General features: G+C 39.1%; 1 protein-coding gene and 1 long non-coding RNA gene across 3 annotated transcripts in view; one reads left to right on the top strand and one right to left on the bottom strand.

The window, feature by feature from the left end:
• Positions 1–4,744, top strand: part of LOC111345956 (uncharacterized) — a 56,191-nt gene extending 51,447 nt beyond the window's left edge. For both annotated transcript variants that reach the window (XR_016001607.1, XR_016001608.1), the window contains exons 7-9: positions 623–679; positions 1,987–2,270; positions 3,212–4,744. This is a non-coding gene — a long non-coding RNA (uncharacterized LOC111345956). The remainder of the gene's footprint in view (positions 1–622; positions 680–1,986; positions 2,271–3,211) is intronic.
• Positions 4,745–12,897: 8,153 nt separating this feature from the next.
• LOC111340777 (TNF receptor-associated factor 1-like) lies at positions 12,898–13,706 on the bottom strand. Its single transcript, XM_088760856.1, has 2 exons — positions 13,576–13,706; positions 12,898–13,393 (listed from the first exon to the last, which is right to left on the bottom strand). The coding sequence occupies exons 1-2, from the start codon at positions 13,704–13,706 to the stop codon at positions 12,898–12,900; spliced, it is 627 nt and encodes a 208-aa protein (XP_088616982.1).
• Positions 13,707–14,013: the final 307 nt, after the last annotated feature.

The raw sequence follows: 14,013 nt of genomic DNA, 5'->3' as shown, positions 1-14,013 counted from the left end.
GCAGAGTCTTTCTATAAGGTCTGACCAACGTGTCGGCCGACGCGTCGGTTGGATCAGATTCGTTACCTTACCCGGAAAAATACAGTAGGGCCAAATTGATTTTAAATCGGTGTTCCACATCGGCAAGAACTCTGAGTTCTCAGCTGAGTTCATAGTCCACGATGTTGTAGATTTTATCCTCGACAGATGTTGTCGCGCAAGTTTTGCTAAAGAAAAGATACAGCTAGACAGACGGTAGTTATTGAACAGAATTTTTAGTCGGTGTAAATCATCTTTTTACTGTTTTATCGATGTATTCTTTCACTGAACGAGCAAATCTGGGATTAAGTTTCCCAATCTCTTTCTCAGTCTAATCTATATACAGAAAAAACTAAGCAGCCCGAGTTGGCAAAGAGCTTCGATGCAGTACTACAATAGTGAATCCACAATATAAACGGTTTAGCGATTCGCGCTAAGAGCGGGAATTTTATTAGATCTAACATTTCAGAGGACTATTTCAGGTGATCTGTTCGAGTACTTTTTGATGGAAGCTCAAAGAATTCGCATTTACTAATGCCATTATGAAGAACGAAAAAAACCAGTAGGGCTACATCAATATTAAATTGTTATTCCTATTATGTAGACCAATGAATGTTTTATCTTTGGCAAGACAAAAAGAAGTGGAAAACCTTAAATTCAGGTGAGATATATCGATATCTACCTCATTGTGAAGTGTCTGCAAGCCCTACCATCGCAAATTATCCTTGTAAGTGAACAGGATAAGGAAACCAATGATATATTATGTTCAGTTTTCCCTTATTAAGTAACAGGACACTCCCCCTCCCCACCCCTTTACCTACCTCCTAATAGGTTTCATCTAGATTTACATAGAAAACAATTGTTTCATACTTCCATCACATGTCTCGGTCTAAGGTTGATTGGTCAGATGCAACGACTCCGAGTTCTGAGTTCATAGTCCAAGAGGCTGAAGTTTTCACTCAGTAAGACATTATTAGAGGTAAAGTCAGTCTTTCATGATGAAGCTCAAACTGTTCTTGGCTAGTGATCTCATTGCGGAGAACGGGAAAAAATGCAATAGGGCCAAATTGATCCTGAATAGATGTTCCGTATTGGTAAAACAGTGAATACATCGTCTCGTAAATACTTATTATACTCGATGGCCCGCAGCCCTCCCGGCGCGATTTTAAACGAAGAATGAAGAATAGAAGCAGTTTTTGCTGGGTACATTTAAAGGGGGAAAATTGCAGGTAAAAGTAATGAAATAATTCGTTTAGTTAAAACAAAGCTTACGGCTCTGTACAACACTTAAATATTAAAGAGTTTAATTATATTTATTTGCAAGTTTATAATATAGTTGTGACATGGCACGTTTTGCCAAAAATGTTTTCTAAATTGGTTACGCTGTTTTTTGAACCTCGGGAGACGTCGATTCAAATATCTGAATTTCAACGTTTCGCTGGGAAATATTGTGAATCACCGTGGACGTTAAATGAAAACGTATTTTTCGAATGGAAAACGAACATAAGCAAGACTAGGTGCGTGTTCGATCGATTATTTCGATGTTGTAGACAAATTCAATTTACTAAGTTCCATTACTGGACTGACCACAACCTATAATGATAGAAAACAATTTCGTGCAAGGTAGCTCTCGTGCAAGTTGTTTTGAAATGTGTGCAACCTAGCGCACGGTCTCAGAGAATAACACTTATACCCTAGCTCATGCGAGTCGTATCAGATTGACAGCTGTGTACCGTGCCTGTTCTTAATTGGCTAACAGAAGAGGTGTGCTTGGGGGTGTGTCGACATGATCTGTTTGTAAAAGCATCAATCGTAATGTCTTAAATGGCTTGTGCTAGGTCTTGACCTTTTAAAAGATCATAATGTTTGTTCGAATTTACTGATGCATGGTGCTGAAAACAGTATAAAGAGGTTCCTTTCACGGTAGACCTTTCAATAAATGTAAACATGATGTACTCTTCGCCATAGTAAATTTTTCGTCTCACGATACTCTCGCTGTGGAGGAATCGATCCCTGAGATCCACCGTGACTGAACTCTTTAACATGGCTTCACACTTTATTCTCCAGGTAAGGGCGAATTCATACTTTACAATAGCATGGTAGTCAGAGGTTGAAAAGAAAAATCAAAGCTCATCCGTGCACCGCAAACTCTTCACAGAGCAAAATCATGAAACTGAATTTTGAAGACGTTCAGCTCATTGTCTCTCTTCGGACCAACGGGAAACGTTTTTCAGATGGAGCCGTGTTTGAAGGTGCTGATAAATATTTATAATAAGAACGATGAATTTTTCAAGCAATTTTCAACATTAAAGCTGCTTGCTTTGGTCATTTTATATAATGGCAAATTCAAACACTGCAAAGTTCTTATCACGAAACAGCTTGTGATTGGAGAAGTAAAATGGTTTGGTCTCAGGTAGCTCTATGTACCTAGATACTTGAAAAAAATTTGAAGGATCACGGCCGTGGATTTGGCGACTTTGTTATCCCAGCTGGTTTGTCGCTAGATTCATTTTAGAAAGACTACGCGAGTAATCCGACCCTCCAAAGTTGTATTTGGTAAACGAAGTGTATTCTTTGTGTTTGTATGTATTAACTGCCGATTAGATGTCGAAGTCTTTTTGATGGCAAGTCATTGAAATGGATTATATTAGAAACAACGTGATCCTAGAGAGAAGATACGATTGTCTTGTTAACATATGTTATTGAATGGGTGAAGTATTGTTGAATTAAAAAGATCCGTAACGGTGATATTCGTTGTGCTATATAAAGGTGGTTTCTGTCTTAAGAAGAAAACAAAGAAGGGACGTTTGCGGATTTTTTCCATCTCCCCCTGATAGACTGTCAGCGAATTGCGTGTAATCTCAATAGTATATCCTGATATGTTTGCGGGGGGCGGGGAGGGGGTAGAGTCCGATAATTTATTCGCATGCTTTGTTGCGGTATCTAATTTAAACTGTAGAGCAATTTATGTACGTGAAATTCTTATTAATTCGAGGCAAATTTGCTGTTTTGTTTAAAAACTGGGAAGTCTACGAGCCAACTTCTTAACGTCGTTTGGTAAAACACATATACCGGCATTTAAGCGAAAATATCTAAGTGGACGTACAAATCTCTTGTAAAACTGAAAGACAAATGTTAAGAAGTGCTGACTGCATTCTGCAAGCAAAAATTTCATTTTTACCTCATTCTACAGGCTCTCTTAATCCTGTGAAATGTTCCACGGACTTGTTTTCCCAGGGAAAAATGCAGGCTGTGAACCACAGACTCGAGCTATGTAACCACGATCCTCTGATAGCGTAAATAACGTCGCGGCTTCTTTACGTAGGAACCTCGAATGGACTTTGTACCGTTCACACGTCGATGCATCAATGCATATGGACGTCGACGGGAAGGGAAGTGCCTAGGACAGCAGTCAAAAGAAATTCATATACACGCCTGGGCAACTTGTCACTGACTATCCAATCGTAGCAGAGGTATCGCATACGTGTCAAAATAACGACCACGCTTGAAATACGTTGATGGTTACCGGTAGTTGATTTTCCTTATTGATCTTTAATTACAGGTACAGCCATTGTTCAATGACAGACACTACCGAATCTTTATGAGCTACTGCCTTTTTTTGTTTTTTTTTTTTTCTCATATTTTGATATTTTAGGTCACGAGACTCAACGTAATCAAATGTGCTAGCCAAAGCAACCAACTGAAAGCCACTTAAAAGATGCTTCGAATGCATATTTGATCACGTTGAAGCGCCGACCGCTTTCATATCAGGCCCTAGATGCTATGTTTCTGAGCATTTGCAATGGTTAACCGGTTATAGTTCTTTTAAAAAGTTTGAGCCATGTCCTTGGTTTATCATTAAGGTTGATTTTTATGAGGAAAATATCAAATAAAAGTAGTAACATGAAGTGTGCAGCTCTGTATCACACCGAAAGATTAGATAAGAATACATTTGTCTGTAAAATCATAATATTTACAATGGCCTCTGAAATCAGTTAAAAACATTGCGTGGGTGAGTCCCTGTGGCAGTAAATTGGAATCTAATCGGACAAACTATGAGTGCAATTAAACCTAGCAAGCCTAGGCATGTTCTGTCGCTTATTTTAACAGGAATGAATGAATGAACTTTAATAATTACTCCTGTACAGGCTTTTCAGCAACTATTTACAATGGTAGACAATTTACAATCACAAATGAACAACTTAAAATAGGGTAATAAAAATTAAAAATATATATATATATGTCCAATGGTTATCATACGAGGACTATTTAGGTGCCCCTCTTAGGGAGTCCTTCAAAGAATGTTTCAGTGACTTCACTGACGGCAAGTTCACTAGTTCACCACTCAGGGAATTTAATAGTGAAACTGCTCTATAGGCAAAGGTTCGTTGACCGTTCGCGGACCTTTTTAAAATGGATCTGAAGTTTGTTGCTATGCCGCGTAGCTCGATCATGTATGGTGGTGCGTTTTTGTAACTTGTTACACAAGTAGTCGGGTGCTAAATTATTGGTTCATTTATAGGCCATAACTGTATCTCTAAGTTGTAGTGTCTGGCTCACTAACAACCAGTTAAGTTGGTGCAATAGAGGAGTAACATGATCGTGCTTCCTGGAACCGGTGAAGATCTTACAAGCGAAGTTTTGGATCAGTTGCAGTTTCTTTATATTAGTGGAGGATGTATTTGTTGACCACACTGTTGAACAATAAAACATTTCTCCGATACCAGTGATGAAATAACAAGCATTAGTGTTTCCTTGTCGAAGCTGTTTTTAACTCTTTCGAAACTATCAGCCTTTAGTCATTTGATTTTAACTCTCTTGATCTGGACTAGTTTTGATAAACAAGAAGAGACTAGGTAAGAAGTGTGACTATCATAGGTCAGGTGTGAGTCAATAATCACACCCAAGTCTCTCGCTGAGTCAACAGGGGTAAGGGACTTCCCCAGGAATGACACCGAGAAATCAGCTGCCTCGTGCCAATTTATCAGCTGCCTCGTGCCTCATGCCTCGTGCCAATTTATCAGCTGCCTCGTGCCTCGTGCCAATTTATCAGCTGCCTCGTGCCTATTTATCAGCTGCCTCGTGCCAATCAGCATAAATTTCGTTTTATCGGGGTTTATTAGCGACTGGTTTTCGCAACGCCAAATAGCGACTCTTTGTAAGTCCTCCTCGAGCTTAATCTTGGCATTGTTAGAGTCAGTTGCATTGAAAGATAATAGGACTTTAGAATCATCGACATAAGACTCAAGATGGCAAGATTGAGGCGCGTATGGCAGATCGTTCAAGAAGATGCAGAAAAAAAGTGGAGAAAGTATCGCGCCCTGAGGAACTCCGTGTCAAAGACCCGTTCGATAAATTCAGTTCTGTAAGCGCAAACCCATTCTATTAAAAACCGTTCATAGTTCCTATCAAAGTTGTTTAATTAACACTCTCAGAAAATAGGGACCTTAAGCAGTAGGGATGACGATTTAAAAATGAATTTGAACTTTTAATTAGAATTTCGAAAACGGATGCACGTGTTTACCATCTCATACGGCGCCACATCTCAACCTCAACATTACGTAAAAAAGTAGCGTTGAGTTCCAAATAGAAATTTAAATAATTTTCCGTCGCTGTTTCGGTTCGCAGACGACGCAAATTCTGGTAATTTCACGTCGTTGCTTTGCAAAGGACGGCTAAGAAATATACCAAGTTTTAAAATGCACGTGCTGAGCAATTGTTCTGCTAATTAGATCTTTTTTTCCACGTTGTTGCTGCCGTCGCCGTCGTGGTTTGCGTAAGGTCCCCATTAACACCCACCTCACGGATCGTAGACTGAAGATCTATTCCTGTCTTACACAAGAGGTATATTCGGACATGTGTCGAAGATAGAGATTTAGCTTGTATATAATTCCGAGCGCCTTGGCCAAGTAAATTGTGCATTTGGAATGGATTTCAACACGATCATCTCAAAAATTTTTGAAACCTCAACTGAATGGACGCAAAGCTAAATCGATTTAATTACAGACCAGTTGCCAGTGACCCAAAAGGGGTCATATGAGTATTAAATCAAGATTCTTCGATTTGAAAAGTTATTTTTAAATTTTACAACCTTCCAGTCTCAACTCCAGAGTAAGAACTTTTTCCTGCTATTGAGCAGCAGAGGTTTTTAATCGGCTTGTGGCTTGCAAAATCCCCATTTCAATTCTCAACGGAGCTCAAATGTTCCAATTTCGAGCTGATGTTGACATAATTCATTTTCTAATGCTTACCTTGAGTTATTTTTTGCTTGTTTTTTTAATGTTGGAAAGACACACAAAACTGTTCTTAGATTATTTTTGCTTAATCTCAGACCTTTGCTTGTAGTAATACGTACTTATTGACAGAGTGGGAGGGCCGGGCGGGCAAATATTTGGCTCGAAGTTATTTTTTCCTTAATTTTTTTTGCAATAAAGCGACGTGATGGCAGCAGGGCCTGACGACTTTTTCTGGACTGGCTTGCGTCAACCCGTAAGCTTTCAACGGGTAACGAGCTAAATTTTTGGACATATACAGGCTAAATTTTTGGAGCACATCATTTGGCAAAAAGAATAACAGTACCGTCATCAATACACCGCAATCAAGAGAAGTTAACAATTTCTCCTGACAATATCACAAAGTTGAAGAATAATCGCATTTTTAAAATGAGCAGAGAGCATTCAACTCTGGGGGGGGGGGGGTTGGTAGTCTTCACTCTTTTTCTCTTGACTAACGGAATTCGAAATCTATTTGATGTGGCGATAACAGCAAATCATTTTTCGATCGATCAGTTTGTCGGTAAACAGTTCGTGGTCATCGTACCTGTTTGGTTGGTGTTTTTAATCACTTTTAGCGGATTAGAGTTCTTTACCTTCCTGCTTCGCGAGGTTTTAAGAACAATTTTCCGAGAAAGTGAAGCAAAGTTGGAGATGAAATTTTTTAACCCCCCTTCATTTTTTGTGTGGAGGTAGGTTACCAGGGGTGTTTCGCAGAACATGTTAACTTTCATTAAAAGGAAACGTAACCTTCGAAATCTTTTCAAAAAATAACAGCTTGAGTCTTAAATATGCTGAGTCTTATATATGCCGAACTGTCACACCTTGCGAGTGGTGTTGCGTAACTATCCGCTGGTATTTTGCCAATTAGTTTCCTTGAACACAAAGTCGCACGGGAATTTTCTCCCGAACAAGGGGAATGAACAAAAACAGCCATATTTGGATCGGCAGGTGTGTCGTTGCCATGGTAACTACACTTGAAGTCGGCCTGAGATCTACGTTTTGACCATAAAATGCACTCCCAAGTTAAAATAAACGAGTCTGGTTCTCGGGCGTACGTGAACCAATTTAAATGAAATTCATACCAATGGTAGAGGTACACTCCTAGTTCATAAAATTTGCCGATAAAGTATTCTGGGTCTTACGATCAAGAAGGCAATGCTCGTAATACTATGTTGCCTGTCAGCCATTTTGAAGAGCAGGAAAAACAAGCGCAACCATATTCGGAATTTCTCCGAAATACTCTCGCCCAAAAAAACAAATTGGCAGCAGAGCTTAGATAGGTTTTGAACGTATGGTGCACGATCCTCGCAGTAGAGAGCGCTATTTATGCAATAGCGAAAATCAGACCTGAAAAAAATCAGGCCTGTACGGGATTCGAGCCCCTGACCTCTACGATACTAGTGCAGCGCTCTACCAATTGAGCTAACAAGCCAACTGGGAGCAGGCCGTTAAGTTGACTCGTAATAAACCCGTGATGATATATCAGATACGATGACTATATGAAGTTCATATATTTTGAACTGCGGTTATAGATACGTATGATGCACGATCCTCGCAGTAGAGAGCGCTATTTATGCAATAGCGAAAATCAAACCTGAAAAAACTCAGGCCTGTATGGGATTCGAACCACTGACCTCTGCGATACTAGTGCAGCGCTCTACCAATTGAGCTAACAAGCCAACTGGGAGCAGGCCGTTAAGTTGATTCGTAATAAACCCGTGATGATAAATCAGATACGATGAATATATGAAGTTTATATATTTTGAACAGCGGTTATAGATACGTATGATGCTCGATCCTCGCAGTAGAGAGAGTTTGACTAATGGTCGTGGGTCGTGGGTCGTGGGTACAAGTCGTGGGTCGTGGGTGTGGGTGTGGGTGTGGGTAAAAGTCGTGGGTGTGGTTAATACTTAATAATAAAAATAACCATTTAAAGAGTTTGACTGATGGTCGTGGGTCGTGGGTCGTGGGTACAAGTCGTGGGTCGTGGGTGTGGGTGTGGGTAAAAGTCGTGGGTGTGGTTAATACTTAATAATAAAAATAACCATTTAAAATATTAAATATAATAATACATAGATTTTATACAACCCTGTCATTCATTAATTTTAAGTGTACTTTCTTCTAGTTATTTTATTTTGTTTATTCAATTTACCCTACTTTACGTCTATTTTTATCTGTTATCTCACTGTCAATGAAATTATTAGTTTCAGTTTCGAGACATGAAGAGAGATAAATCTTGTAATTACATTAAATTAGTTTCACAACACGATAATTCCGAATCTGTCACCAGCGCGATCGCCGACGAGCGTCCATTGGTCGGCTACTCTGGGATTTGATTTTTCCCTTTTTCTGCTCTCTAGGGTAATTGTCAAGGGAAATCCACAGGACATTCTTTTGTTCTCTTGCGGTTTTCAAGCCTCAGACGATAAAACTTTCCCGAGGTAATTTTCTTAGGGAAAAATCGGTCACACTTGCAAATTTGAGTTTCCCTAGGGAAACTGTCAACAAGTCAAGTTTCTCTAGGACAAAACCCTGTAGTGTGACCACAGCTAATATCGCGTTTACGATCCTCCACTGTCGAATTACCAGTCTGGCAGAGGCTATGTGTGTGCCTTTTGAGTCAGTCGACTTGTGTACAATCACTTTTTCTTTGTGTATACAGTGTGTAATTACCAGATTTATCTATCATTCTTTTGTCATTGATATTGTCAGACGAGATCTCGGAATTTCTGTTCCTTGGCCCCTGACTTCAGCCGCAAATATAGAATTCACGAGCGCTTTCGCAATTTTAACGTTATAGTAATACTATATGAAATCATTTTTGGTACAATCGTATAAAGCAACTCGGGTGTCTCGTTAACACAGACCTCGAAAACGCAGAACGCAGACCGCAGACCGCACAGCTCGAAAAACGTGTACACAGTGTGTAATTACAAGATTTATCTCTCTTCCCTTTATTATCAAACGAGATCTCCGAATGCTTCGCGAAACTGAAACTAATTTCATTGACAGTGAGATAACAGATAAAAATCGACGTAAAGTAGGGTAAATTGAATAAACAAAATGAAATAACTAGAAGAAAGAACAGTTAAATTAATGAATGACAGGGTTGTATAAAATTTATGTATTATTATATTTAACATTTTAAATGGTTACTTTTATTATTAAGTATTAACCACACCCACGAATTTTACCCACACCCACACCCACACCCACACCCACACCCACACCCACACCCACACCCACACCCACACCCACACCCACGACCCACGACTTGTACCTACGACCCACGACCCACGACCATTAGTCAAACTCCAGTAGAGAGCGCAATTTATGCAATAGCGAAATCAGACCTGAAAAAACTCGATACCTTGACATGACTCGACCAATTAAATACTTTTAAAAGGCAACAGAGAAATATTAAGCTAACTTGATTTGCACCGAGCACTTAATAATTTTTGTTCCGGTTCAGTGTAAGGGTTTCAGGATTATAGGGAAGAGTTAAATGTAACGCCACAAAAAAAAAACAAACAAACAAACAAAAAAGGATCACTTTTTTCTTCCCTTCAAATTAATGTCTTCCTCATACAAGGCAGGACAAAGGGAAAGGCTAATCACTATTAAAAATCTTTTCCAAATGAATAGAGTTCGCTCTAAAAGACTGAGCTAATGACTTTGAACTTGACATAAATTACCAAAGAAATCGACACGGCTCTTCTATGGATCATTTTCTGTTGACGTCTACTGAGTACTAACAAGCTCTCATTATGTGTTCACAATCTTCGGTAATCTCTCGGCTCTCTCAACTCAACAATTGTCCGTTAAATTATAGTGAGGTACTTATAACGTGCCCTGAACTTGTTTTACAACTCGAAACAGCTTATCTCTTTTAAAAAATTTTCCAACCTGGCTGTGCAAGATAAGAAAGCTAATTAAAAATGTTTTGAAATGACTGAACTAGGCGTAACTGTCTCGACCCACTCATCTCCTATTTGACACGCGCCTTAGATTGACAACGTTGGACTGGATCTGTTTTCAATTGGTTTAAACAATAAATGTGTTCGGGGTCTCTAGGTTTCCGGATGTTTGCGAACTAATATTGTGACAGGTCATTCAAATTATGATCTAAAAATTACCGAAGTTTGTGAACACATAATGAGAGCTTGTTAGTACTCAGTAGACATCAACAGAAAATGATCCATAGAAGAGCCGTGTCGATTTTTGGTCCTTCAAATTATGATCTAAAAAATGAAAAAATCAACATAAATGACGCAAACAACATCGCTCAATGTGTAGCATTAAGAGTAGAAAGACTTTCCATCTTCAATTGCACTGCGCGACATCACAGTTTCCTTTCCTAACTATGCAATCAAATCATTTCCATTCTAAATATTTTTGTGGCAATGTGTGGCCTTTTCAACTATCAACCAGCAGGCGAGCAGTCTGTCAAACAAACCATTTCTGACAATTATTTCTTGATCCCTTCCACTTTAATTAAATGAGTAAAGGTCTGGAATGAAGGCGAATCGTCACTACAGTTTCATTATTTCATTATTTCATTATTTCTACAGTCGGCGTAATAGATTATCTTGGAGTTTTGACGCAGCAAACTACGCGATCGATCATATTTTCTTGTGGAAAAGAGAAGATACGGATTTGACACTCGATACGTATCGAGGGTGCCGTGTATCGTCTAGAACCATTTGAATAGAAAAAACATTTGACTGACGATGAGGGGATTCCCCTTTTAGGCCAGGTTTGTAATGAAATGTTAATATTTTGTCACAAATTAATCTCGATCTGTCTTGTGACGTCAACAACAACTGCAATTTGTTTATCTAAAACGCTCTGAATTTTTAATTACTTACCCAGAGTTCGTACAAATCGAATTTGTTTTTTTTTTGCCTGATAAGGCGTATGTCGTATCGACTTCAAAGCTGAAAAAAGTTGTTACAAATATCTCGCTTTCAATAAATCCAAATGTTATTATACTTAAGACATTTGTTTAACAATGATGGGGACAACGATTAAGTTACATGGCAATAGCTATAAGAAAGTAAGAAAAAAAATACGGAGTGGAAAATAATATTTTGAGAAATTTCTATAGCCTCTATGAAGCTTCTTGGTGATGCCTCTTGGAAAAGCTTAGTTTTAGAAAAACACCGTGTCTTACAGAATTACGTTATTAAATATTGTTGCATTCATACTTCAGCGGGCGATTGAAAACTTTTACTTAGCTCTTTTAATATTTTATCGATCTTCTTTACGTCTATTGGGTTTACACGCACGTCTGCGTTTCACGTCATTCCGATGTCACTGTTGGTTCACAACTGAATATACTTAAATGTACGTGAGCCACACATCGTCTCATACAGATAATAGATATATGTACAACAACAAACATATGAAACATATGAGTGAACTGCGGTTATGAGACGTATATAAGAACGATCCTTCGCAGTAAAGCACTATTTGAGCAATAGTGGAAATCAGACCTGAAAAAAATTTCAGGCCTGTACGGGATTCGAACCACTGACCTCTGCGATACTAGTGCAGCGCTCTACCAATTGAGCTAACAAGCCAACTGGGAGCAGGCCATCAAATTAATTGTTGTTCGATTTATCATCTACGGGTTTATATCGAATTAATTTGATGGCCTGCTCCCAGTTGGCTTGTTAGCTCAATTGGTAGAGCGCTGCACTAGTATCGCAGAGGTCAGTGGTTCGAATCCCGTACAGGCCTGAAATTTTTTTCAGGTCTGATTTCCACTATTGCTCAAATAGTGCTTTACTGCGAAGGATCGTTCTTATATACGTCTCATAACCGCAGTTCACTCATATGTTTCATATGTTTGTTGTTGTTCGATTTATCATCTACGGGTTTATATCGAATTAATTTGATGGCCTGCTCCCAGTTGGCTTGTTAGCTCAATTGGTAGAGCGCTGCACTAGTATCGCAGAGGTCAGTGGTTCGAATCCCGTACAGGCCTGAAATTTTTTTTTTTTTCAGGTCTGATTTCCACTATTGCTCAAATAGTGCTTTACTGCGAAGGATCGTTCTTATATACGTCTCATAACCGCAGTTCACTCATATGTTTCATATGTTTGTTGTTGTTCGATTTATCATCTACGGGTTTATATCGAATTAATTTGATGGCCTGCTCCCAGTTGGCTTGTTAGCTCAATTGGTAGAGCGCTGCACTAGTATCGCAGAGGTCAGTGGTTCGAATCCCGTACAGGCCTGAAATTTTTTTCAGGTCTGATTTCCACTATTGCTCAAATAGTGCTTTACTGCGAAGGATCGTTCTTATATAGATATATGTACAGGTATTACAAGTTTCAAATTTTTAAACAGACGAGGGCTGCGAACAGGCTTACCCTTTTCCTCCCAATCTCCTGAACGGGACCTGCTCGCAAAGGTGACTCCCACCTTTGAATTATACCTTGCTTATTGAAAACTGCGATGCTAGATAATAATCAGTCCAAAAAATATTCCTTTTGCCCAGCAACAAGTCCATACTGACGTAAAATGTTTACTCCCGATTATCTTATCAAAGCTATATTAAAAAGAACTGATCAATTGAACAGTTTTCGGTAGTTAATATTCAGAATGAAAACTCAACTTTAAGAAACAGTTTATCATCCTTAACGTAAGGAGCACCAAATACTTCCTCGATTGGAGCAAACTTTACTAAACCACATCCTGTACGACTGATCTCTTCTGTTGGCTTTTGAAACGCTACCATGTTTGGCTTGGCTTGAATGATTTGGCTGATGTGGCGTTCGTTGCCACCTTGATCTAAGATAAAAATGGTGATTCGTGGAGTGAAAGGCCATCTTGCGTGAATATTAGCATATTTTCCGCTCATCATATGAACAAAAACAGCGACGAATCGATTTCTGCCCTCACCCAGTCCACAGGGGTACATTCGTATGCCAAGCAGGTGTTCATAGTTGTCGGAGTAAAAGGCAGGACTGACAATGGATGGTGCCTCTCCATTGCAATCAACTTGACATAGCTGACGAACCTCTGTAAATTCTAAGATGATACACGTTTCTTTAGGATTTCCTTTGCTTCGAGTGGCTACTTGTGCTACAGATCTAAGAATGCAACAAAAGTCATTGTGAGCGGTAGGTCAATTAAAGAGCAATGTGAAACAATAGCAGCCAATCCCGAGTAATTCCGGGTTCATTGAACGCACAGTAGAGTTTTGCTTAATCCTATACAAAGAATTTTATTTTCAACTGATCATTTTATTGAAGATTTCGTACTATAACTTAACCTGGCTAGTCTCAGTCTCCAATTTTTGAACTCCAATTCTCCAATGGTATCCTCAGTTGGCTGATCCCTCTGACCCACTGAGCTCACTGCATTAACACTGACATCATATAGCAGCTGGGCATATGGAGACATGACTTGTACCTCTGGCAGTCTCGTTTCCTGCACGGGGTAGCTAAAAGCAAAGACTGCTGCTCATTACATGTACCAGATTCTCGTTGAAGGATAAAAAACTTTTGAACTTTTTTGCGTTTTGGTAGCAAAATCGTTGGAGATTAAAAGAAGCATTACCTTACTTCCACGCAATCTTACAATTTTGCGTCACCTTGTTTCGGATCAGTAATGATAACGCAACATTTTTTCCCACAGCACAGTCCTAAGTGTCTTCAACAAAATTTATCTATTTCAAATCACAGCAAATTTCATATTTTTTGTTTCCAAC

This window comes from Stylophora pistillata, chromosome 5, assembly GCF_964205215.1.
Source record: "Stylophora pistillata chromosome 5, jaStyPist1.2, whole genome shotgun sequence".
Taxonomy (NCBI): domain Eukaryota; kingdom Metazoa; phylum Cnidaria; class Anthozoa; order Scleractinia; family Pocilloporidae; genus Stylophora; species Stylophora pistillata.
Note: the sequence above shows the minus strand (reverse complement) of the source record. Positions and strands in the feature narration are given on the sequence as shown.